Source organism: Sebastes umbrosus, chromosome 1 (assembly GCF_015220745.1).
Source record: "Sebastes umbrosus isolate fSebUmb1 chromosome 1, fSebUmb1.pri, whole genome shotgun sequence".
NCBI lineage: Eukaryota > Metazoa > Chordata > Actinopteri > Perciformes > Sebastidae > Sebastes > Sebastes umbrosus.
In genome coordinates, this window is record NC_051269.1 from 18961242 (window position 1) to 18985334 (window position 24093).

The window sequence follows — 24093 nt, forward strand, 5'->3', positions numbered from 1 at the left end:
TTAGTAATTCCACTTTTGTACATTTTACTGCATTTGATTAAAGTTAAATTTCTAAATAATTTTTGCAGGTACAGTATATTGAATTAATCATCACTAATTTGATTAATTAGAATTCAGTGCATGTGTATAAACATTCGGAAAAAAAGACATCTGTTATGTAGCTCAGTTATAATTAAAGCCTATCGAGCTAAAAATGCCAAACATTTTTCTGGTTCCAGCCTTCCAGATGAGTATTTAGATTAGATCCTGATGGGCAGGTTGGCATCTTGCACGGCAGCCTCTGCTATCAGTGTATGATTGCATGTATGAATGGGTGAATGCTGACATGTAGTGTAAAGTGCTTTGAGTGGTCGGAAGACTAGAAAAGCGCTATATAAATGCATTTACCATTTACCATCCGAGGCACAACTGCTTTTCTCAGTTTTATATCATTGTAAATAAAAGATCTAAATATCTTTGGGTTTTGGACTGCTGGCAGTTCACTTTATTTTTGAGCAATAGGAATACAGTACGTGTGTAGCAGACTATCATTCAAGAGTTTTCTTTGGGCTCTGCAAACCATCAGTTTAACACATAATTTCCTCATTCTTTAGAATAAAACTTTCTGTAATCTCTGTAATCTCTGTAATTTTTTGCCAGCAGACTACGCTAGTAGGTAGCCATTTTTTTTAAATCTTGTGCCGCCGTTAGGCGCACCGCAGCAATCCTGTCACTCGTCACTCGTGAGTGACCGTGTTCTATGATACGCCTGTTTGGTCATTAGTCACGACCAATAAGACCGACAGGCTGAGGGATGACGGATCAGGAAGGTTTCCTTAAGTTTTTTTTTTAAAGTTTAAGTTCTAACTCATACAAATCACCCTGCCTTTAATAGTCTAACCCGTAATAGTCAAGTAAATTTTATTTGTATAGACCAATATTACAAATCACAAATTTGCCTCAGGGGGCTTTACAATCTGTACAGAGGATACGTCACCCTCTGTCCTTTACTGAATGACCTTCTCATCGGATAAGGGAAAAAACAATTTTTTTAACAAGGAAAAAAAATAAAATAATGATATTGATAATGATAGTATTTTTCCCCCATAGATTTGCACTGAATAGATTCTCAAAAATACAGAGAAAAAATACGTAAAAAAGTGTGTCCCTTATCACTTCAATACGAAAAAATGTCTTTTAGTTTCCAACTGATGATGATTCTTTATTTTACAGGGGCGGTTGGCACCCTTTGTCTGTCTCTTGAGGGGAACTGCAGAGTCGGGTGATTATTCTCACCACTATGAGCGACACCTTTAACAGTACCCGTAGTCATTTTATTCTTTGTTAATATAAGAACAGCTGCTTTAATATAAAAAAAAAATGCTAACTTCAGTAGACTAACCACCCCAGCAGGACCTCTACAGCACATTTCTATGTCACAGCGAGTTGACTGGGCCTCACCTCTTGGCTGTACTTGCTGACGTAAGCGTAGATCTCATGGAGGGCACTGAGCATGTTGAACTCACTGGAGTGAAGGCGGGCCTGTTCAGCCAGATAGGCATTCATATCCTGATCACTGATGGCAGGCAGGCGGTTGATGTCAGCGTAGTACCTGAGAGGAAGCACACACACTATGTCAGCGTCAAGGACACAGTCATGCATACCAGAGCTTTTCTCCTCACCTGGATTCAGTCTGTTGTTGTGAAAAGTCAAAGAATATCCAATGTTAAAGGTGTCAGTAAATCAGAGGCGTTTTGGCGGGGAAATAGGGAAACGTGTCACTCATAGATTCAGTCATTTAGTCACAATGACATCTAACCACACCAGCACACTATTTTTATAAACAAACACGCATATGACTATACTTACACATTCATTCTGTTCCTTCCAACCCTATTAGAGCTGCATGATTAATTGTGCCACAATTTGCATTCATAGCAGGGAGATCAACTAAGGACCAGATACCATTGCACCATGTATGAGAAATGTGAGAGATACGGAAAATTAAATGATATACGTGTAACTAGGTAAGAGTAAATAAATTCATCTGTCAGTTCTGACAACCTTTTACATAAATAGCAAGCGATGTTCTGACGTAGTTTCAGTATAGAAACACAACAAATAGATCACATTATACCCTATAGAGTGCATTAGTGAGAAAAATCATGATTCTCATTTTATCCAATTATTACAAGGTTCTCCTTACTCATCGAACAAAGACTTAAACTAACACCAACAATAACCTTTAATATAGAAATACCATGGTCTAAAAATACTCCATTACAAGTAAAGTCCTGAATTCAAAATGTTACTCAAGTAAAAGTACAGAAATATTATCAGCAAAATGCAAAGTACTCATTATGCGCAATGGCTCCTTTCAAGTGTTATGTTATTTATAGAATTATTTCTATTAAATTAAATTTCCCCTGGAGGGATTAATAACATATGCCTTCTTCTTCTAGATTACTGTTACTCTGTTTTTTTCATTAACACATACAGTACATGTAAGAGCATTTTAATGTTGTAGCTTGTCAATGTGGAGCCACTTTTAGATAATTTGTATACTACTGGGTAGATTAGTACTATAGTACTGCATCATATATTTTATATTTAAAAAGTAACAAGTAACTATAACTTTCAAATAAATGTAGTGGAGTAAAAAATACAATATTTCCCTCTGAGATGTGGAGTAGAAGTAGAAAGTAGCGGAAAATGGAAATACTCAAGTAAACATGTATGTCAATATTGTATGCAGTACACATTTGTCTCTGCATGTGTATATGTAAACACACAAGCACACATACACACCTTTCTACCCAGCTTTTGTAATGCGGTATGTCCTTGGCATAGAGTAGTTTGGTGGAGGGCGAGTCTTTGCCCAGACGGTGTTCAGATGTTGAGCAGGAGTCCATAAAGGTTTGGGCCACCACAGACAGACAGGCGTCCGTGATGCTGTTTTTATGGATGTCAAACACAAACTGGGGATTCTTGATCACATTTACCCAGAAGCGCAGGGGCAGGCTACGGATGAAAAAAGAGTAGAGACACAGAAAGATGTTACATGTTTTTAGAATTGCGTGCAAAATAACATGATTACTTTATTTGTACAAGATGCTCCTTTTTGATTTTCTTCTGACCAATACCGAAGTAACGCAATGCAACAACGTAATGCAACAACGTAACACAACAACGTAGCGCAACAACATAGTGCAACAACATAGCGCAACAACGTAGAGCAACAACATAGAGCAACAACGTAGCGCAACAACGTAGCGCAACAACGTAACGCAATGCAAAAATGTAACGCAACGCAAAAATGTAACGCAATGCAACAACGTAACGTAATGCAACAACGTAACGTAACGCAACAATGTAACGCAACAACGGAACGCAACAACGGAACGCAACAACGGAACGAAACAACGGAACGCAACAACGGAACGCAACAACGGAACGTGACGCAACAACGGAACAATACGTAACGCAACAACGCAACGCAACAACGCAACGCAACAACGGAACGCAACAACGGAACGCAACAGCGGAACGCAACAGCGGAACGCAACAACGGAACTAGCGTAAATAAATAACAACCGCCTTTATTGAACTTACTCATGTAACATTACGTAACAAGCATAAAGTCAACTTTTCTTTTTGGTTTCACAGGGGATACGAACAGCGGTCATATGAAAGTCCTGTGTTTGTTTGACCCATCCTCACTTTGTGGACTTTCTCGTTTGTACTAGTTATTTTACCACGTAACTTTCAATAATGGCCGCTCAATATACTACATCACTTGCTCTTCGCGTCACTCATTGTACTACGTTACTTGCTCTGACCGAATGCAAAAATAAATAAATAAAACGTTGACATTCAACTTGTCTGTGGTTTGCAGAAACGTACAATTCCAAAACATTTTCCTGCCGACTGGGCTGGAATTAGATAAATTAGTTCAAGGTGCACACTGGTATTAAGGGTTTAACAATTCAGAAATGTTCACTGGGCCCAAAACTTTGACTGTTTTGTAAGTAATGAGTTCTACAGGGAGTGTTGTAAGCAGGCTTGTTAAAGAAAGTGAGATGTCTCTACAGTCACAGTAAAGGTAACAAGTCGGGCTCTCTCTCTCTCTCTCTCTCTCACTGTCTCTCTCTCTCTTACCAGTTGCTCTTCCAAGTGTGACGAACGTCCATGTCATGGATGCCGTGCCGGTCGGCCTGCTCGTCCAGGAAGTCAAACATGTATTTGATTGCTAGAGGCAGGGCGGTCCCCCGACACACAGTGCTGAACAGGGTCTCGAACAGGTCATCCACAAACTTCTGCAGCGTGCCCTACAGAAAACAGTGCATAGAGTTGAGACTTGTAGCACTTCTGCTTGTAGTGTCTACTCTAAATCTAAAGTGTAAAGTGTACGACTGCATGAAAAGCATAACTAAAGACAACAAAATATGCCACAAGCTGTCCAAATTAATTCTAAAATCAAACTGAACTGTGCGCCATTCATTGTCTCTCATCATGTTTTGTTGTTACAATATATACAATATATATATAATATTGTACAATATATGTAATATCTTGCACCTTCGTTGCTAGTAGCCTCGTCAGGTAGATCTCAGAGACCATCTTGCTGCCGCGCTCGCCCTCCTTCTGGTCCCCGTGGTCGTGGTTCTTGACTAAGTGCCAAACTTTGACTCCGCTCTCCAGGTCAGGGGTCAGCATGGGCACACGGGAGTGGGGGCTGTCCGGGCTGGTGGGCGTGGAGCGGAAGGGAACGTCTACACCTAGATGGTCAATATAAAGAAATTACATATTCCAAAATGCTCTAGATGTAGTTTGCAAATAGAATACATCTCATCTGATAACCAGTTTGTCAGACAACGGAAGGAAAGATCTGAATTTAAGGCAGATTGTCTCTTTGTAATTCTCAACTGAGCAGGTTGGATGTGTGTGTTTAGACTGTATAATCATTTGCTGACATTATTTCATTGGTTGTCATAGCAATGATACAGACGTGCACTCATTCACTAAAGACATGTTTTCTATCCTGGCTGTGGTCCTCACTTTCTATCACTGTGTTTTCTGCTCTTTTTGTCTGTTTTCTGTCGTTTTTTGTTTTTTTTAAACGCTTGAAACCTGATATGAAAGATATCAGTGTGAGCTGTAGTTTCCGAGATGTGATTTGAATCCCATTTCAGTTCATTAAATGACTCTTAAGTGATAAGACTGGATGGATAATTTTGAAACTCATATTGCATCTCTTTGTTTAATGTGCCGTATGACAGTATCCGCTAATGTGCTTCACAACAGACTGATGAGTGACAGCAACAGATGGTGTGAGAACACTGCTGTGAGCTGTATGAATATTAAGTATTTGTGTTTCTTAAACAGTACTGACCGTATCTGCTGATACTGCGTGGGAAGCTGGCTGAGGATGGGATATTGAAGGAGGACATCTGTTTGGGCACCAAGGCCACCACGCAGCGCTCAGACACCTGGAAGACAAAGGTAAAGCCTGTCTGTTATTTTTTATGAATCGGTGATGTGCAGCTTTAGGTTAATAGTAATCATGGTTGGAATTTGAAAAATTGTTTGCGATTATAAATCAAGGACCAGGTTTTTATGAAAATATGATTCAGAGGTTTTGAATAGTCTTCCATGGGCAATTGATTTACATAACTTGCAATAAACGTATAAAGGGCCGACCTTTAGTTCAAGTAAAACATTCTGTAAAAATCAACAGTTATCTTCAATCATCATCAGTTAGATAGAAATACATATCGCAGAGCATTGATCACAACAGCTTCAACTACTAAATAAGACCAAACCATAGACTGTATATAAGAAGATCGTGATGTCACCCAATGGGTAGTGGACTGCCGTTTTGAAGACTCAAATTCAGCATTTTGGTCGTCGCCATCTTAGTTTTTTGCAACCAGAAGTGACATGAAAGTGTGGAGCTAAGGACAACTGAACGCTGAATAAGACATTTTTAGGCGACCGAAAAGGTTACAATTAACTTTAATGAACTGAAAACACACTGTGAAAGGGTTAAAATTGTAAGATGAAAACACGGACAACACCCAGGCCGGACAAAGCCGTGATAGCGACCTGTCAATCACAAGGTAGCCACGCCCTAAAGCATACCCTGCTTTATGGTCTATTTGACTCTAAATGGGGCCATAATTTACTAAATGAACATCATGCTGTATTGAAGAAGACTTGAAACTACAGTTGAGACCATAAACTCATGTTTACAATGTTTACTGAGGTAATAAATCAAGTGAGGAGTAGGCTCATTTTCTCATAGACTTCTATACAATCAGAGTTCTTTATGTAACCAGAGGAGTCGCCCCCTGCTGGCCATTAGAAAGAATGCAAGTTTAAGGCACTTCAGCATTGGCTTCACTTTTCAGACCCGGAGGTTGCCCATGAACTAAACCAATCTGTATATTAATGGACTTGCTCAAACTTAAAGTCAGAATGCACTTAAAGGTAGAGTGTGTAACATCTAGGGGGATCTATTAGCAGAAATGGAATATAATATTCGTAACTATGTTTTCTTTATTGTATAATCACCTGAAACTAAGAATTGTTGTGTTTTTGTTAGCTTAGAATGAGCCCTTCATATCTACATAGGGAGCGGGTCCTCTTCACAGAGTCTGCCATGTTGTTCCACCATGTTTCTACAGCAGCCCACAACGGACAAACCAAACACTGGCTCTAGAGAGAGCCGTTCGCATTTTTGCGTTACCTGAAGGCCACCGTAGTTCTCTGACACGCTTGTAAAACTGCGGTAACGTGAGCCGCAGAGTGCAAAATTGTGGTACCGCCAGCCGCCGTCTGACTTCCGTTACTCCTAAAGTAGTGTTATTATAGTAAGGATGGTCTCTGAGCGAGGCGAACAACGTTACCACGGCTTTGCACTGGACGGCTCACATTACCACAGGGAGGAGTGAGCGGAGTGGTACTCACTTGGTTGCAATCTGCAACCACACCACTAGATGCTGTCATATCCTACACACTGTACCTTTAACTGAACTAAACTTCAGCCATCAAACTTTTAACTATTATATAATATAATTCACTTGAGTGAAGGTCAAATGCAGTCCAGGTGAAGGAATCAAAACTGGGTTTACTATATACTGAAGCTGAAAATAATTTATATATATTTGATGTGAGGAGTGATCTGAGCGCCTTTTGCAGCCTGAAGCTACTCCCACAAGGAGGTCAAATTCGTAGTGAAATATGTATGTTTGCTTGAATAGAGTTCACTGGCTGCTGAATGTTTTGAAGTTATAATGGCTCAGTGTACGTGTCAGTCCTACATTTTTTCTCCTTGCAGTAGTTCCAGGTAAATACTGTAAACTGTAGATGTGCTTGGCAGACGCGGCGAGGTCATCTGCAGCGTGAACAAAATCCACGCTGCCGTTCTGCATGAGCTACAACTGTGGCTAATACAAATCCAGCTTAGCCACAGAACAAACATTTCCACACCTGGCAGAGAGATTTAGAATGAAAGAGCGGAATTGTTTATCTCCTTGACAGATAAGAAGGGAGTACATGCATTCTTTGTCATAACACGCTTTTGGTGCAGCAAATGCAGATTTCTTTATTTCTCTCTTTTTAAACAAAAGCACGCTGCGCTGAAATATTGGCTGTATGTGAGTGGTGCAGTCGGCCCAAAGCTGATAGTCAAGGAAAACATTTGGCTGAGAAAGGAAAAGCATGACTCATCTGAGGTTGGTGACCTGTGTAGTTGGAAAAAAAAAAAAGATGTTGTAAAAGACACAGGCACTCAAGTGCATGTTCGGTTGACTAAGCGTGCTTGTGACCGGGGGGTTGAGAAAATGTTGGCAGGGGTGAGGTGAGTGATATGAATATGAATGACTAAAGCTCTGTCCTTCATCAACAATATCTGCTGTGACGCCCTTGAGAAACTGAATAGTCGCAGTTTTTAAAAAAGGCTGAAAAAGATTCAAGGTTTGTAAGAGTGAAATAGCTCTGAGCTCTGAATGGGTTAGTCGATTGATAGAAGATTCATCTGCAAGCATTTTTATGCCTCCGCCGGAGACAGCCGTGGCCGGATGTATTATATTTTTGGGTTGTCCGTCTGGACCATTTCCGTGTTATCTCAGGAACGCCGTGGGCGAATTTTCTTCAAATTTGGCACAAACATCGAATTGGACTCAAGGATGAACTGATTAAATTTTGGTGGTCAAGGTCACCTTGACCTCAAAACCGTCCCATTCTTTTGATATCTCGGGAACGCCTTGAGCGAATTTCTTCAAATAGTCACAAATGTCCACTAAAGCTGCCTTCACATGATCAGACCTAAAAACCTAAAGAATCTATTAGTACCAACCATGTCATACTAGCTCGTTGACAAGGAGGCTACATAACGCTCCAAACTTGCGCTAAATTTTGGTGAAGAAAAACTGGCATGGCCATTTTCAAAGGGGTCCCTTGACCTCTGACCTCAAGATATGTGAATGTAAATGGGTTCTATGGGTACCCACGAGTCTCCCCTTTACAGACATGCCCATTTTATGATAATCACATGCAGTTTGGGGCAAGTCATAGTCAAGTCAGCACACTGACACACTGACAGCTGCTGTTGTCTGTTGGGCTGCAGTTTACCATGTTATGATTTGAGCATATTTTTAATGCTAAATGCAGTACCTGTGAGGGTTTCTGGACAATATTTGTCATTGTTTTGTGTTGTTAATTGATTTCCAATAATAAATATATGCATACATTTGCATAAAGCAAGCATATTTGTCCACTCCCATGTTGATAAGAGTATTAAATACTTGACAAATCTCCCTTTAAGGTACATTTTGAACAGATAAAAAAGGTAATTTGAGATTAATCGCGATTAACTATTTGAATCGATTGACAGCCCTAATTGTTTACTTTTTCAGAGCCACACACATACATACCATGTGTATGCATTAAAGTGCAGTAAACTGATCAACAGTCTCAGGCTTCATTATTCACATCAAGTCTTGGGGGAACATAAAGACTGTTGCATTCTGACAGATGCATACTACTTATTGAGCCTCCAAAACAAGGATAAAATGATGAAGTGATGATATTTTGGACAGACATGGATTTAAATGAGACGGTAATTCTAGTTATAATTTATTCAATGCTTGAGTCACTTGTCAAAGTAACATTCCTGACATTAGTACCAACTTCTTAAATGTGAGTATTTTCTGCGTTGCTGTTTTTTGTATAATTAATTGTAATTTGAATATCTTTGGATTCTGGACCTTCTGTCCCCGTTGGCTCTGGGAAACTGTGGTGGGTATATTTCACTCTGTTCTGACATGCTGTCGACAAAACCCTTGATCTATTAACCAAGGAGATACTCAGCAGATTTCATTGATAATGAATACAATCGTCAACCTGGTATTGATATTATTAACAGACCTGGTAGTGCATGAGCGTGTTGAGTCTCTTCCAGTCACTCTCTATCTTGGTGGTGATGTCCTCATCCTGCAGGACCACACGGGCCGTCCTGCCCTGCCGCCACTCTGAAGGAAAATGCAATCAATAGTGAATGTGTGACATATGTCATTTTGGGAAATGTTTGTATCCCCAGAGTGCCTGACAGTTACATATTGTCTAATGTCCATTGTTTGTCTTGCACTGTCCCTTTTGCGCTGCAGGTGAGGTCATGTTATCCTTGTGTACTGTGTTAGTTTGTTCTTTGAAACTCTGTAAGTTGTCAAGCGTAACAGTCAAAATGTCACCAAGACGACTTCCTGTACACTTCCCCCTGACAGTTAAAGGTGCTATTGATAACACTGATTCAACCACTAAATGTTGCATGCTCCCTCTCCTGTTCCATTGCATTTACTTCACAACAAGTCATTGCCAGGCACTGACCGTCAATCTCACACTAACTGACGACCCAGAGATACCACCTGATACGTTTTACTATTGGCTCACGAGCCTTGTTAGAAGTGGGAACCAAACGTCTGATATCTTCCACAGAGACAATTTATTTATTTATTTTTTTCAGGAAAGCCATGCTTTTATTCAGCACTTTTCTAAACGCTGTGTAGATGTATTATTTAAAAAAATGTCATAAAAATGTTTTCAATAAGACTTTTAAATTGATTCTGCAATCAAAACACAAATGACACAGCATCTCCACAGAGCTTTAAGCTGTCCAAAGCAACAAGGAGAAACTGATCCTCTCCAAATCCCTAACCTGTAAAAGCCCCTTAAAGGTGTATAACTACAACCCTAAAGCAGTATCAGCCACTGCCTACAACGTTATCTTATTTATTCCCTTTGAAGGTGTGTGTCAGCTGGATTCGTGCCAAGTCATTCAGTACTGGATGACATGTTGTCGGCGTAAGCCGAAGTGTAGGTGAGCTGTCATAAGGTTTAACGTCAGTGTTGGCGAGCGTTGCTCTGGTTAGTGCTGTAAACAGGTTTTGGGGAGGAGGTTGTCTTCCAGAAACTGATTTTGAGCCCTTTTGTTGATGTCATAAATCTTCGGTGAAACATCTGCGATAACTCCCCCTGACACGACCACTCTAAGCTGTACTCTTCCCTCCTGTCATTATACCAACACATCATGTGCCGTGGCATATTTTCAGTCTATATATAAGACAATTAGCAGTATGAAATGAATGTTTCACTGGAGGATTGCACCCAAAGCAGCCTCACCGAGATCCATGTCTGCAGCCCGTGGTCGCTGTGAGTAGGGCATGTTCTTGTACACCGCATCCAGGATCTTCTCCTTTACCTGGGTAATGGTGTCACAGTTGAGCACCTTGACAGGGATTTCTGGGCTGTTCTCATTGTCTGGGTTCACACAGCTCAGCGTCTGGGGATCCAGGATATAGAGAGAGAGGAAGAGAGGAGGGGGTAGAGGGGAGTTTAAGAGAAAGAGGCAGAAAGAAAGGTGTTGCTTGCTAGGAAAGTCCTTTCATTTCGTGCTCCTCACCAAACTGTCCTGGTGGAGAGGATCTTGGCCAGAAATGTAATTTCACACCTCCAGGATGTGGCTGTGCAGCTCCGGCAGGGGCATTAAACAAGTAATGAGACACAGCCTCTCAGACTCTCCGACATGGATATCAGAGAGGTGTCATCCTGTCGCTGGCTGGCTCTGCTTTGGAGCTAAAGCCTGAGGGGGAACTTATTCTGACGGGCTGGTGGAGGAACCCAGCCGGCTTGACTTTAATGGGAAGGATGGCCCTACTATATGACTCACAGCAAACAGCAGTCAGAACTTTGTAGACTCAGTATTCCTGATTATATTTTATCAGTTAAAACGTATGTATCTTCATTCTATTTCATTGTTTCTCCACTAATTTGGGAGCCAGACTCGTCTTGTCAAAGTTCATCAGGCCTAGAGAACACTGAATGAAATGTTTTTTAGAAAAGGGCCAAAACAGAGCTGTTGTTAAACTTAAAGTTACTAAAAGGAACTTTAACTGGTTATGAAATAGTCTCAATTTAATACTGATGCCTCTATGCGACCTACAAAAGCAAACGAGACCATCAACGGGAATATTTGTGTATAGTTATCGGCCAGGAGCCTCGCTTTGCCTCGCCTCACTTCACCTCGCTGCTCCGCCAGTCCCCGCTGGGAGCCAACATGACACCACGCTGCCGGAGACCCAGGCCATTTTGCTGGGCCAGCTGGAGGGAAGTCTATCAGACCCTGCTGCTGCAGTAAAATGAGAGGTTTTCTAAAGGGACTCATGGTCGCATGGTGCTCACACTACCACACACTACCGCTTTTGTCCACAGGGACCGCCGAAATCAACACAAAATGAAAGTTCCTCGTAGTAGCTTTAAAATAAAATAACAGTATTGGTGGTACAAAGCTTGATTAGCACAAAAACCCCAGTTCAGGTAGAGTGCGTCAGTCATGTAAGGTCAATAGTTTGATCTCTGACTCCTCATGTCCATGATGAAGTGTCCTTGAGCAACACTGAACCCCCAGTGGGAAGCCAGTGAGGGATCAAATCCTTGTCTGTTTTTCAGATTGGTTGGGATGTTTATATGTACGAAGATGAGATCTCAAGGCGATGGCATGAACCTCCTGCATATTATGCATTCCCAGTTAAGCTAGGACAGTGGTTCCCAAACCCTGAATCAACGTTCTTAGTTCTTATTTTCTCAATTTATTCCTGAGAAACTTTGTCTATATCTCCTTAAGCTTGACGAGATGGACATCTGGCTGTGCAAGACTTTTTTGTCCGCTGCCGTCATGTTACTGAATCTATCCAAATATTCAAAGCATTCGTAAAATTACAACCACAGCACATGCTTCCACAATTTCTGTGGATCTGTCAAGGCCCTTTGCCAAGAGATGTGCAAAAATGAATACAGACAACATTTTTGACTTTTTATTGATGTCTTTATGACTCACCAGCGTCTTGTATTCAATCTGCTGTCGGATGAGCTTGTCCTCGCTGAGGGAATAGCGCGCCTCTCCAGTGATGGAGTCTATGGGACCCTTCTCCATTTGCTGTTTGATGGCACAGAACAGCATGAAGAGAGGCTCGCCAGCACACTCCTTTGTTTTGGAAGGAAACCCAGGGATTTGATTGGAAGGTGGGAGAAAGGAAAATAAGACACAGGGAAGAAGTGAAGGGAAGGAAGGAGATCTGTATTCATCAGCACAGATGATGAGGCTCTGTAACTAGAGCGCGACACATCAAACATAATAAACTGTAGCCTTCTCTCCTTTTGAATTTGCAAAGCTGGAGATAAGCTTGACCCCACCGGTAACCATTATCCCTATCAATATCACACAGTTAAAATGACAGCTACAACAAAAAAACACAGCAGTCTATTTCAAAATCAATGCTGATAATTTCAAGAAGCATTGTTGTAGTATATCACGCTGACACCTGTAGCGATAAGGTGCGGGGGGGGAGATTTCATTTTACCTTGAGAAATTTGTGGAGCAAGAAGGCGAACCAATTTGTCAGCATCTTCTCCGCCACCGACTCTGTTCTGCAAGACGAGAAGAAAGCACGCTCATTTGTTAGCAAGAGACGTCCCGCCGAGAGCTGGAGTGCTCTGATTATTCGTTTATAATTCAAGACGTGGAAAGGCCCGACATTGTTGCAACCAAAAAAACATGACATGGAGAGTTTACAGAGAAATACCATCCTTACTCAGCCGCTCGGTCTCAGAGGACACTGGTATACTGTAAGTAAAGTGCTACTAGTGCAGAACATATTTGGGTCATGACATAAATGTGCAGTCACAACTTAGATGTCCACTCTGTTTCTTCCTCTCCTAGTCTGCACTCTTGAGTGGACAGGATAGGTTTCATGACATAACAGTACCCTTAAAATGGCCTATAAACTCTTTCTAATCTGAATCTGATCCAAAGCCTGCGGTTTTATAGCCGTCAGTCTCCTTCCCTCCCTAACCTGCTGTCTCTCCGTCACTCCTTTTCGGTCCTTACCTGCATTTCAACCCTAACCTGTATTGACTCGACTGTTGACGGCAAGCATCCCATTAAATTGTAGAGTTTTTTCTGCAAGAGCAGCATGTTTGCGCTAACAAGTTCTTGTTGTACCAGCTCCCATGTGAACTTATCCTTATATTTAATGAGTGTGCTTCAGATTGAGAGAGCCCTCTTTTTCAAAAAAGCAAAGGAGGAAAAAAAAAAACCCTCATGAAACATTCAGTAGGCCAGTCTCAGCACTGGGAAAACAATCGGCAGATAACCAGAGGTGGAGGAGGGCGGCGAGAAAGAGGAGGACAGGAGAAGTGACGGGGGGGGGGAGAAACGTGAGCTACAGCTGAATGTTTCATGAGTGGCACACAGAGGATAAGTCAGACTGACACTGCTGCACTCACTCTTCCCCATTAGGTTCTCTTCCTCCGCCGGTCCCTCCCACTCTCTATCACGTTTACCTCTCCTGTCTTTCACCTGTCCGCTCAGGCACCCCGTTTCTCACACTCGTAACGGCTGTTTCACGCCGCCGCACAAAACAAAGCTGAACAGAAGTGGGCTTTCCTTTGCTGGCCCAGTTACTCATCCATCAGAAGTGCCGTAACTGGGCTGGAAAGATAAGCAGCGCCGATCAGAACTGGTCAGGTTTGTGACAGAGAGGGTCTCTAGTTTAAATCCTCTGACCAAAGTGGGAAATATGGACTGAGAAAGTTAGGAAGAAACTGTCGGGTTTTATTCCAAGTCCAATTTTGGTTCTTGAAATTTACAAGGAATGTTTGTACAAACTTCTTATCAATAATGTGCTTAAAGGGATAGTTTGGGTGTTTTGAAGTGAGGTTATATGAGGTACTTATTCATAGTCAGTGTATTACCTACAGTAGATGACGGTCAGCACGGCCCCAGCTTGGAGAAACAGACAAGAATACTGACACGGAACCAAAGCAATGTACTGCTGTGGACGAGCAGAAACATATTTTAGCCTCCTAAAAGAAAGTCTCACCTAAAAAAATCAATATCAGTTTAAGTGTATGCTTTATTTAGAATATTTCCACAGGGTTACCTTGCCATGAGACAGCTACACAGTCTATGTTTCTGACGGGGAACTGAAGCCGCTCTCACCAAAGCAACCCGACTCCATTGGAAAAAAACTGTAATTTGACCTTGCAGAACACGGGAGTTACCTGCTACCGCTGCCTTGATCGGTTAGTTTGTTTGTGCTATCATGTGAATTTGGTTAGTCTGGATTCACCAAAGTGTTCCCCGTCAGAAAGGGCTGTCTGACGGCAAGATGAAGCAGTGAAAATATTCTAATTATAGTGTACATTTGATTTTTTTATTTTGGCCTTTCTTTTAGGTTGCTAAAATAAGTCGGGCTACCGGCCCCGTCCACAGCAGTACATTGCGTTGGTTCCGTGTGGTAACTCCTGTAGTCTTCTCCAAACTGGGACTGTCATCTATTGTAGCTAATACACTGACTATGGATTAGGACCTCATCTAACCTCACTTCAAAACACCCAAACTGTCCCTTTAACCTTCAAGCGAGTGTCATTTAATAAACAGTGATATCTCCATTTTCTTGGCAACTGCAACTATAAGATGCCTAAATGCCTACACCTGAGATTCCTTCGTCGATGAATATAACACAAAGGCATTTTTCCTAAATGCATTGTATAAACAGCCTTTTGTAAAACAACTTTAAGCGACAGTGTGATACTACTGGTTTACCTGCGGAGGAGTAGTTTGGGGTGGTTCTTGCTCTCCAGGTTGCGTTCTATAAGATCCGAGAGCAGGTGTTTGAGGATGTCCGTGGCGTACTCCAGCCGCCCCTGCAGAGCGGTCATGATGAGCGAGGCGACGTAGCCGCGGTCACGCATGGAGAAGGAGCGCTGCAGCTCCAGCGTGCGGATGAATGTCAGCAGGAAAACCTTGTTATTCACCAGCTGAGCAAACTGCTTCAAGGCCTTCTCCACGCTCGCCTGTCCGCTCCCCGGCAACTACACGCATCATGCACACGCACAAAGACGAACACGTTCATTAGATAATGCTCACTCAAGGATGAGAAAAGTCATAACAAAGATGGAGGAACATGAAGACAGAGATTCTCAAACCATCTCAAGGCAAAAACAGAACCTATGGTGTGGCTTACAGGCTTATTATCTCTGACACATCCGTCCCCAAAGACAAACTTTTGATCCATAGTTTCTAAATTCATCAAGAAGTTTATCAAGAAAATACAAAAAAAACATGCTTAATATTTCTGCAACAAATAAAGGTTATTTTTGATGAAAAAGACGGGACGTTAGAGCTGCAGTCAGAGAGGCGTTTTAGAACAGAGGTCTTTTGAAATCATTGTGACCATAATAACAGCTTGATTAAACCAACTATGATTGGCAACACCGGCCCAATTGTGACCTGGAGTACCTGAGAAGTTGTTCTACAAATAATGAAAAGGCAAGTGGTTTGTCATCAGAGTTTCTTCATAATCAGTTAAAGAGTGCTTCAGAATTAAACCCTTGAGATCAGGACAATAATAAAAAACAATCTTGGCCGTCTCCAAGAACATTTTAAAGGGGAACCACACACATTTTCAGAATTCATACATGTTCTTCCTATGGTCAGACAGAGACAGTCCAAAAATACTAGTAAACATGAACAACTCTCTCCTAAATCCAAAAACTAGCAAAATGTAATATCAGGTTCAAAGTTTTGAATGTGAAAAGTTTGACTCAAAATAGGTGCATGACTGAGACTAAGAGAGGCAGCAAACTCCAAATACAATCTGCCCACCAGCTCCTCCAGCTGGTGTGGACACCATTAAACAAACAGACCTCCAGCCACAGTAAGTAGACTGACATTTGCTCTGATCGCTCTGTCCGACAGCAGTTTGACAGCACTTGCTGACAAGCCAAAATCAATCTAGTTTGGAGCATGCTAGAGCCTTAAGGTCAAGGCGTCGGAAAAATGGTTGGAATTGTATTCAAGTACCGCAGCGCTGCTTCAGAGGTTTCTTACCTCCAGCTCTCTGAGCACGGGGTGATCGTCGATGCCGGGGAAGAGGACCCTCATGGCGTAAGTGCGATAGTCCAGGAAGGGGATGCCGGCTCTGTCCAGATCACTCGTTAACTCGTTGATGTCCGTCTGCAGCTCTGCAAAGGCTGCATGAGACAGAGGTGTGCCTTAAACATTTTGCCAAACATTTTGTAACATCGATCTTTTTAGCTATTTATCACAGTAAACCTAGCAACGTCTTTTCCTTTCTCAACTATTTCTGATTGAAATGGTCCAACAGTTGTAAAACTTAGCTACGTGAGCTATGTTATTACCAGCCGCGACAGCGTGTGGCTGGTATTGTTTTCACCTTGAGAGTCTGGAGGTCATGACTCCAGTTCTCAACAGATGGCGCTATATAGAACTACAAATTAGATGTTTTTTTTGGAGTGTGACTTTTAATGAACAGGTTTAATCCCTCAGATCAGTCTCACTCACCTTCCTTGCACTCCAGAGCCACTCTGGACTCCAGATTGTCCATCTGCATCTGCAGGCGCTTCAGAGTGAGGTCGTTCTCATGGGACTTGCGTCTGTAGGCCAGCAGGACTATAATGACAATGATGAGGAGCAGCCCTCCTCCAGCTGTGATGCTGAAGATGGCAGGAAGGGTGAGCAGACTGTCGGACCGGATGTGAACTTCTCCTGGAGAGATGTGGAGTCCCCCTACTTGGACCTGAGGAATAGCAATAATAATAACAATACAGGCATAAGCTTTCAAAACAGAGTTGAAAATACTCAAATGACAAAGAAAATCACGAATGAAAAGGCCGAATTCAAAACACTGTTGCTGAAGAATTAAATTGGCAAATACAATAGCGATATGGAACATTTCCCTGAACAATTGCCTTTGAAGAAATGTTTTAAAAGTTCCAGGCACACCAGCTTTCTTTTTAGCTTCAGCTTTCTTTTTTTTTTTTTTACAACTCTTTTCCTCATTGTTTGCTAGTGCCTGTCAATAATTCTGCAGAGCAATGTGCTGTAATTGGGAACCCACCAGACCATGAGTGACAGACAATGACAGGAAGCCAGCGAGTAACTGAAAGCCTGTCGGTGACCCACAAACACGGTGACGTACAGACAAGCACTGACCTACACACAGTGACCCACATCCACACAGACAGGCAATCAGATGCACAGAAAACCGCCGGATAGGCAGAAACACGTTTAGACTGACCAGGACTTTGTGCTGCCCGGTGAGGTTTGGTGGCTCGCAGAGTAACTGAGTGTCGGACACGGTGACAGAACAGGGCGTATCTCCAATCAGCACCGTGTAATTCAGCCGGGCTCCTCCAGATGCAGATGGCACAAGGTTACGTCCCTGCAACACAAGTAGAGAAACAATATACAAAAACTGCATAAAATAACAATATATCAAACATAAAACAGAAACAAAGAGTAAACAGTAATTGATTGGGATCTTGAAAAAGGTCTGATTGTTTCTACAAGGTGTCTGTTTTGTAGCATCATTTCTTACTGATCATATATATTGCATTTCTCGCACTCAATAGATTATTACCATGCAATTTGGGGGCATTAATGTAATTACTGTAATCAACCATCTTCAAGAAGACTGGCAGACAATTTTTCCGGTGCGTACCACACTGGGAGTCACTGACTCATATTTTGCAGGAAATCAGCTAAATTACTTTACCTAACAAAGGCAGATTGATTCGAGATGCAAAGCAATCTGCCGAGCTGTTCCTCCACGGCAAACACAGATAAAGTTGTGCAGTTGCACATGGTGTAAAAGTGAAAGGTAGATGGAAAAATCGATTCTAGAAACTACAAGAAGTAGCTATGTCCTCTGGATTCGAAATATAGTTTTTCAATAAAACAGAGAAAAGTGAGATAAAGTCCAGCATGCTTGTTTACAGCATGTGTGGTAAAGCATATAGAGGACCAGAGTGTCGGATTTAGGGAATTTATTGGCAGATATAGTATTCATAACTACGTACTCCTAATCACCTGAAACTAAGAATCGTTGTGTTTTCGTTAGCTTAGAATGAGCCCTTCATATCCACATAGGATGCGGGTCCTCTTCACGGAGTCTGCCATGTTGCTCCGTCATGTTTCTACAGTAGCCCAGAACGGACAAACCAAACACTGGCTCAAGAGAGAGCCTTTTGTGTTTTGACATTACCTCAGTGGTTCCCGGCTAAATATAAATATATAAATGATGCCTGGTTCTGCACTGGAAGGGGAGTGAGAGGGGTGAGCAGAGGAGTATTCAGTTGGTTGTAATCTGCAACCTCACAGCCTGATCTCACTAAATCCTACATACTGGACCTTTACATTAATTCATGTTTAGAGAAATTATATGTAGAAGATTATGGGATCAGATTTATTCATGATTGAAGGAACAGCAGTGAGGGCAGGGTATAGAGCTTAACGGTGACCGCCCAGTTTTTGATCGGCTCCTGTTTCCGGGAAGTGAAATTCTCATTCGTTTACTTCACGGACGCTTCAGAAAATCCTTATATAATGAATTTTAAGCATGGAACCAACCAACTAGCTACGAGATGAATCCATACTCCCATAATCCATTTTATCCAACCATAAAATATTTGATTCTGAGAAAAAAAAAGAATTGGAAAATGGAAAAAAGGCAAAGGTACAAGACTGTGTACATAATTATGTTAAGAGTGAAGGAACTACTTATCCCATAAACCATTGCGAATGGCGACTCTCCGCCTCTGGAAACTCCTGAAAAACTGTTAAACTAACCGTTGGTGTAAACCATTGAATCGTAAATGAAGACAGATTCAGCAACTGCATGCCATGCTGCCAACTGGGCAGCATGTACAATCACGTACCATCACTAGTCGTTCACGGGTGAGGTAAACATTTCCAAGGTAAGAGCGAACTCCACCAATCAGAGGCGTCGCTGTTACACTTAGGATTGTGGGTTATGTAACACTTCTCCATGACAACAAGGATGGAAAACAAGGTTGATATCATACGGACTGTAGCTTCTACAGGCGCATTTACCATCATTTCACAACCTCGATTCAGAATATGAATGGGATTTTCACTTCCGGAACCTCACTGTTGTGCCGTATAGACGAAAGGCTTACACCCACAGTCTACATCCACTGACTCAGATAGTCTGGCTCAGCGGATGTAGACTGTAGGTATAAGTCTGCCATTGGCTCTTCTCTTCCCTTACCTCTATCTGCGCCATCTATTTATCTATTTTGAAAGGTCACCCTCGCTGCATCCTGCCGCTGCATCTCAAGACGATTGTGATTGGTTAAAGAAATACAAACAAGCCAGAGTGTTTGTTTCCCCTATAATACCAGAATGCTAATGTGGGGAGCCAGACCTTTCTTTAGCGCCGACACAGAGCTGGGGAGATAGGTCTGGCTATGTGAGACTAGTGTATATATATGGCATTAGACTAGGTCATATGTCTTCTTCTCTGTCCCTTGCAGGGAAATCAAAAAAGAAATCCTAATAGCAGTGTAGCAGGTGTGACGTACTTTGAGTATGATCGGAGCTCCTGGTTTCTGCTCCAGAACACCTGTCAGACTGAGGGGTTCCAGGTAAGGGTTGGGGTAGTAGACGAAGCTTGTGTTGTTGTAAGTGAGCAGAGCCTGGACGTTGTTGAAGACGAAGCCAAACTCGTCCACGTGTTTGACCGTCTCCTGGTCCGCGGTGTACTCCGCCTTCAGAGAGGGGGCGAAGCAGCTGATGGTGGTCGTGTTGAGCACTTTGCACACCTGGAGAGGAATCAGATCAGTCAGTGTTACACATCACAGCACATACAGTACCCACAAAAACACCTAGTGTGAGACATACTGTATTATAAAAACAGACTATACACATATTCAATAGAGTAATGGCCCACACTGTTGTCTCCTGTATGATTAATAACTGCATGCATTATTGAAAGACATAAATAATTAATCTGCTTACAGGTTAATTATAAGAAATGCCGATTTTGAAATCCCCAGCAGAAATTCATGAGTCAATATTTTACCCTCAGAAATGATCCTAACTTTACAAACATTCTTGTAATTGTTCATTTCACTTCGTGTGAATACATTAGTTTATAATAAGGCAATACATTAAGGCCCCCTTGTACTTAATATAAATATAGAAATCAATTTTGCTGAATAGATCTGAACAGATGTCTCGTTCCATGCCCATATGTGGTAGAATGACTATTTTCAGTCATTCTTTACCATCCAGATGTTAGGAATCTTATGGAGCCTTTGAATCATATTCAACTTGTGTATTGACTAGGGCTGTCAAAGTTAACGCGATAATAACGCATTAACGCAAATTAGTTTTAACGCCACTAATTCCTTTATTGCATTAACACAACTTGCGATTTTTAGGTCGTAGCAAGCTCAGTTTTAAAGCTAGACTGAAAATACTGGTATCATATGAAACCAGAAAACACTAGAAACCCTAAGGAATTCATTGGTACCAACCATGTCATACTAGCTTGTTGTGAAGGAGCCTAAATAACACTCCAAACTTTCACAAAATTTGAGCGAGGAAAACTGGCATGGCCATTTTCAAACAGGTCCCTCGACCTCTGACCTCAAGATATGTGAATGAAAATGGGTTCTATGGGTACCCACGAGTCTCCCCTCTAAAGACATGCCCTCTTTATGATAATCACATGTAGTTTTGGGCAGGGTTTCTGGACAATATTTGTCATTGTTTTGTGTTGGTAATTGATTTCCAGTAATAAATATATACATACATTTGCATAAAGCAAGCATATTTGCCAACATCCATGTTGATAACAGTATTCAAGAGTCAATACTTGACAAATCTCTCTTTAAGGTACATTTTCATACAGATAATTTGAGATTAATCGCAATTGAATATTTTAATTGATTGACAGCCCTAGTATTGACATAAATACAGTATGTCTTAACCTACATAACCTGAGATTAAGAATATCAATATGTCTGACTGTTATTCATTAGTTGTGGCAGTATTACGCACATATTTACCTTCTATCCATATGTACATCTGTCTGCTCTCGTGTTTTTGACATTCTGTATTTAAATGTAACATCTGCTTTGCCACGACATTTGCTACAGTACTGACTAGAGACCTGGGTCATTATGTTACATTTCTGTTTTTCTAAAGCCATTTTTCCTGCATATCTATCAGAAATTGTATTTCACATGAAGCCAATCATTTGCTCCCTTGATGAGGTTAATATCAAATTCCTAAAACAGGTCTTTGTCACAACTGTAGTTCTTGAAAATCCCTCTCTAAATCAAGCAGATCCGTTAAATTCCCCCAGCTTCAGGCCAATTTCTAAGCTTCGCTTTTGTATCTAAGGTTTCACAGAAAGTTGCTTCAAGTCAATTAACTGCTTTTGTGATTCCAAACAGTTTTTTTTAAGCAACTCCACTGATGTTTTTGAGATCTGCGCGATTAAAGAGGCTGCCCTCATTAAATTTACTAGTGACCCTCTTTTAGCAGCTGATGCGGGTTAAAGTTCAGCTTTAATCCCTTCAGATCTCAGTTCTGCCAGTGACACTGTAAAACATGCAGTTTTAATTGACTGGCTCATATTCTGGGCTGGCATCATTAGCGCACCATTTAATTAGCTCAGGGCATACCTCTCACACACAACATTGTAAATACACTCTTCTTCAAACACATGACATTTGAAGTTCCTAAAACTTTCAGTGGCCTCATCTTGGTTTTCTTTCACATGCCTCCACCTGAGCTTTATTATCTTTAGATATTGGGTGTCTTTCCACTGCTGTGCCAACAATATTGATATTTTCAATTTCCCAGGGCAATTTTATCCAATTTCCTAAACTGACTATATATATAAATATATATTTATTGGTCTAGAGCCATTACGGCTTTCATATCATATTTACCTTGTCTTCTATCCTTATTTTGGCATCAATAAAATATGTCTTTAAAATATCTACCTCACGCCTGGCACAAGCAAACAAGCCTATCATTCTGTTTCTGGCATCTCTTGTTTAGAATTGATTTTTAAGAACATATTGATCTATTTCAAGGTCGAGCCAAAAGTTCCCTCCAGAAGTTTCGACCCTCCTTCGGCAAGTGTGCATTCTCAAATCCACAGGCAATTCCCTGACTGGTCCAAAGTGGAAAAATAAAGGCTAAAGGTGACTGGACTTATGCCACCGGGGCCCAAGCACTTTGGAACAATCAATCACTTTGAAGCGACCTGCCTGAGGAGCTCAGGCCAGAACAATCAGCACCATAAATCACCTTCCCAAACTCAGTTGTACCTTCATGTCAGTTTTCTTTTAAAATCTCATTTTGGAAAGACCCTCTCTATATGCGACCTCTTTCTAACCCCTTTGTTTATGTATGGCTTCATTTTTACATCCACAGAAACGCTGCATTTTACAAACTATGGCCTATTAGATTGTACCATAAGTGTTTCCATTCAATTGTCAAGCGACATTGTCAAGCGATATTGTCAAGCGTTAAGCAAACTTTTGAAATGTTGCAAAAGAAGAAATGCGTGTTTCAACTGGTTTGGAACAAATAAACTGGTGTTACAGCATAGTTTGGTCAGAGGTTGGCACTACAGGCTTGCATGGCAATAAACAGAGTAGAAGGAGTAGAGGTTATGGGAATATCCAGGAAGACGCCAACAGTGGCAACAGCTGATCAATCATATGAGTTAAATGTTCGCTGTGTCAGAATGTATTCGGCAATGGCGTTACATAATCTATTTAGTGCACCGACTCTTTTTTGACAAAGGCAAATACCACCTCAAGTAAACGTAAAAACTTTTTTTTTTACAGACTTTTTTTTATAGACTTTCTTGTTTCCATACAGCTTTTCTAATGTAATACTTCAAAATGCACATAAAAAATATGTGAATGGAAACGTGATATATAATATTTCAAGCTCTTGTTGGTAAATTTGCTCTCCATCCTGCAGGCTCGTGGTTTTTCTGACTCTGACTCACACTTTGGTAGTTCTGTAGTTACATATTTCATACTAAAAACTAAACCAGCTCTAAACATCCTGTCTCTAAACATCCACCTAAAACTGCTCTACAAGGATGTCACCACAGATCAGTATGTAAAAAGAAAAAGGAGTAAATTGACTACAGCCATAAATCTACATGTTTACAATTGTAGCCAATAAAGAACAACTTTACTGTGACATTTCCATCAGAGTGAGCAACACCAATAAAAATTGTGCAGTGCAGTATTTTAGCAGCCGTCATACTCACATTGACAGATTCATGGCCGGCATATTTGACTCTGACGCGCGGCTCCTGAACCACATCCAGGTTGGTCCCAGTCACTGTCAGGGTGGTGTGTCCACTGTGTGCAAGGAAGGAACAAGTTCATTCATTAGTAACGAGACATGCACATACAAGCACTCCTCTTCAGCTCCAGGTATATGAATGCAAACCATGATTTCATTTGAGTGACGGCCGCAGAGAGATATCTTTTTAACTTGCAAACCCTACATTTTTCCAGAGCAGCTGCATTAATGCACATTTGAAGAGGCATATAGCTAGCATGGTAGCTCGCTCTTTGTTATTGGGCAGGAGAGCCAGATCAAACGGCGAACCAGCTGGCTGCTATTTTATATTCATCCATGACTGTGAGGCTGGCGTAGCATGAATACAGGTGCTGCTTGTTTAC

General features: G+C 41.4%; 1 protein-coding gene and 1 long non-coding RNA gene across 9 annotated transcripts in view; one reads left to right on the forward strand and one right to left on the reverse strand.

Moving 5' to 3' along the window:
- LOC119489668 overlaps positions 1-24093 on the forward strand; it is a 125289-nt gene that overhangs the window by 45322 nt on the left and 55874 nt on the right. For 4 of the 6 annotated variants that reach the window (XR_005207232.1, XR_005207227.1, XR_005207228.1 and 1 more), the window contains exon 5: positions 5365-5481. This is a non-coding gene — a long non-coding RNA (uncharacterized LOC119489668). Of the gene's footprint in view, positions 1-5364; positions 5482-16893; positions 17186-24093 lie in introns of those variants that run through there. The other 2 variants (XR_005207234.1, XR_005207229.1) reach the window with 2 other exon arrangements.
- The window catches only part of LOC119489643 (plexin-A2-like), a 98014-nt gene that overhangs the window by 2462 nt on the left and 71459 nt on the right, over positions 1-24093 (reverse strand). For 2 of the 3 annotated variants that reach the window (XM_037772371.1, XM_037772380.1), the window contains 15 exons: positions 23673-23766; positions 19945-20184; positions 17640-17783; positions 16904-17138; positions 16430-16572; positions 15143-15411; positions 12897-12963; positions 12374-12520; positions 10660-10819; positions 9409-9512; positions 5372-5468; positions 4558-4757; positions 4138-4307; positions 2788-3000; positions 1441-1591 (listed from right to left, as the gene is read on the reverse strand). In XM_037772371.1, the coding sequence (XP_037628299.1) occupies positions 1441-1591; positions 2788-3000; positions 4138-4307; positions 4558-4757; positions 5372-5468; positions 9409-9512; positions 10660-10819; positions 12374-12520; positions 12897-12963; positions 15143-15411; positions 16430-16572; positions 16904-17138; positions 17640-17783; positions 19945-20184; positions 23673-23766 (2434 nt within the window). Of the gene's footprint in view, positions 1-1440; positions 1611-2787; positions 3001-4137; positions 4308-4557; positions 4758-5371; positions 5469-9408; positions 9513-10659; positions 10820-12373; positions 12521-12896; positions 12964-15142; positions 15412-16429; positions 16573-16903; positions 17139-17639; positions 17784-19944; positions 20185-23672; positions 23767-24093 lie in introns of all 3 variants that reach the window. The other variant, XR_005207225.1, reaches the window with a different exon arrangement.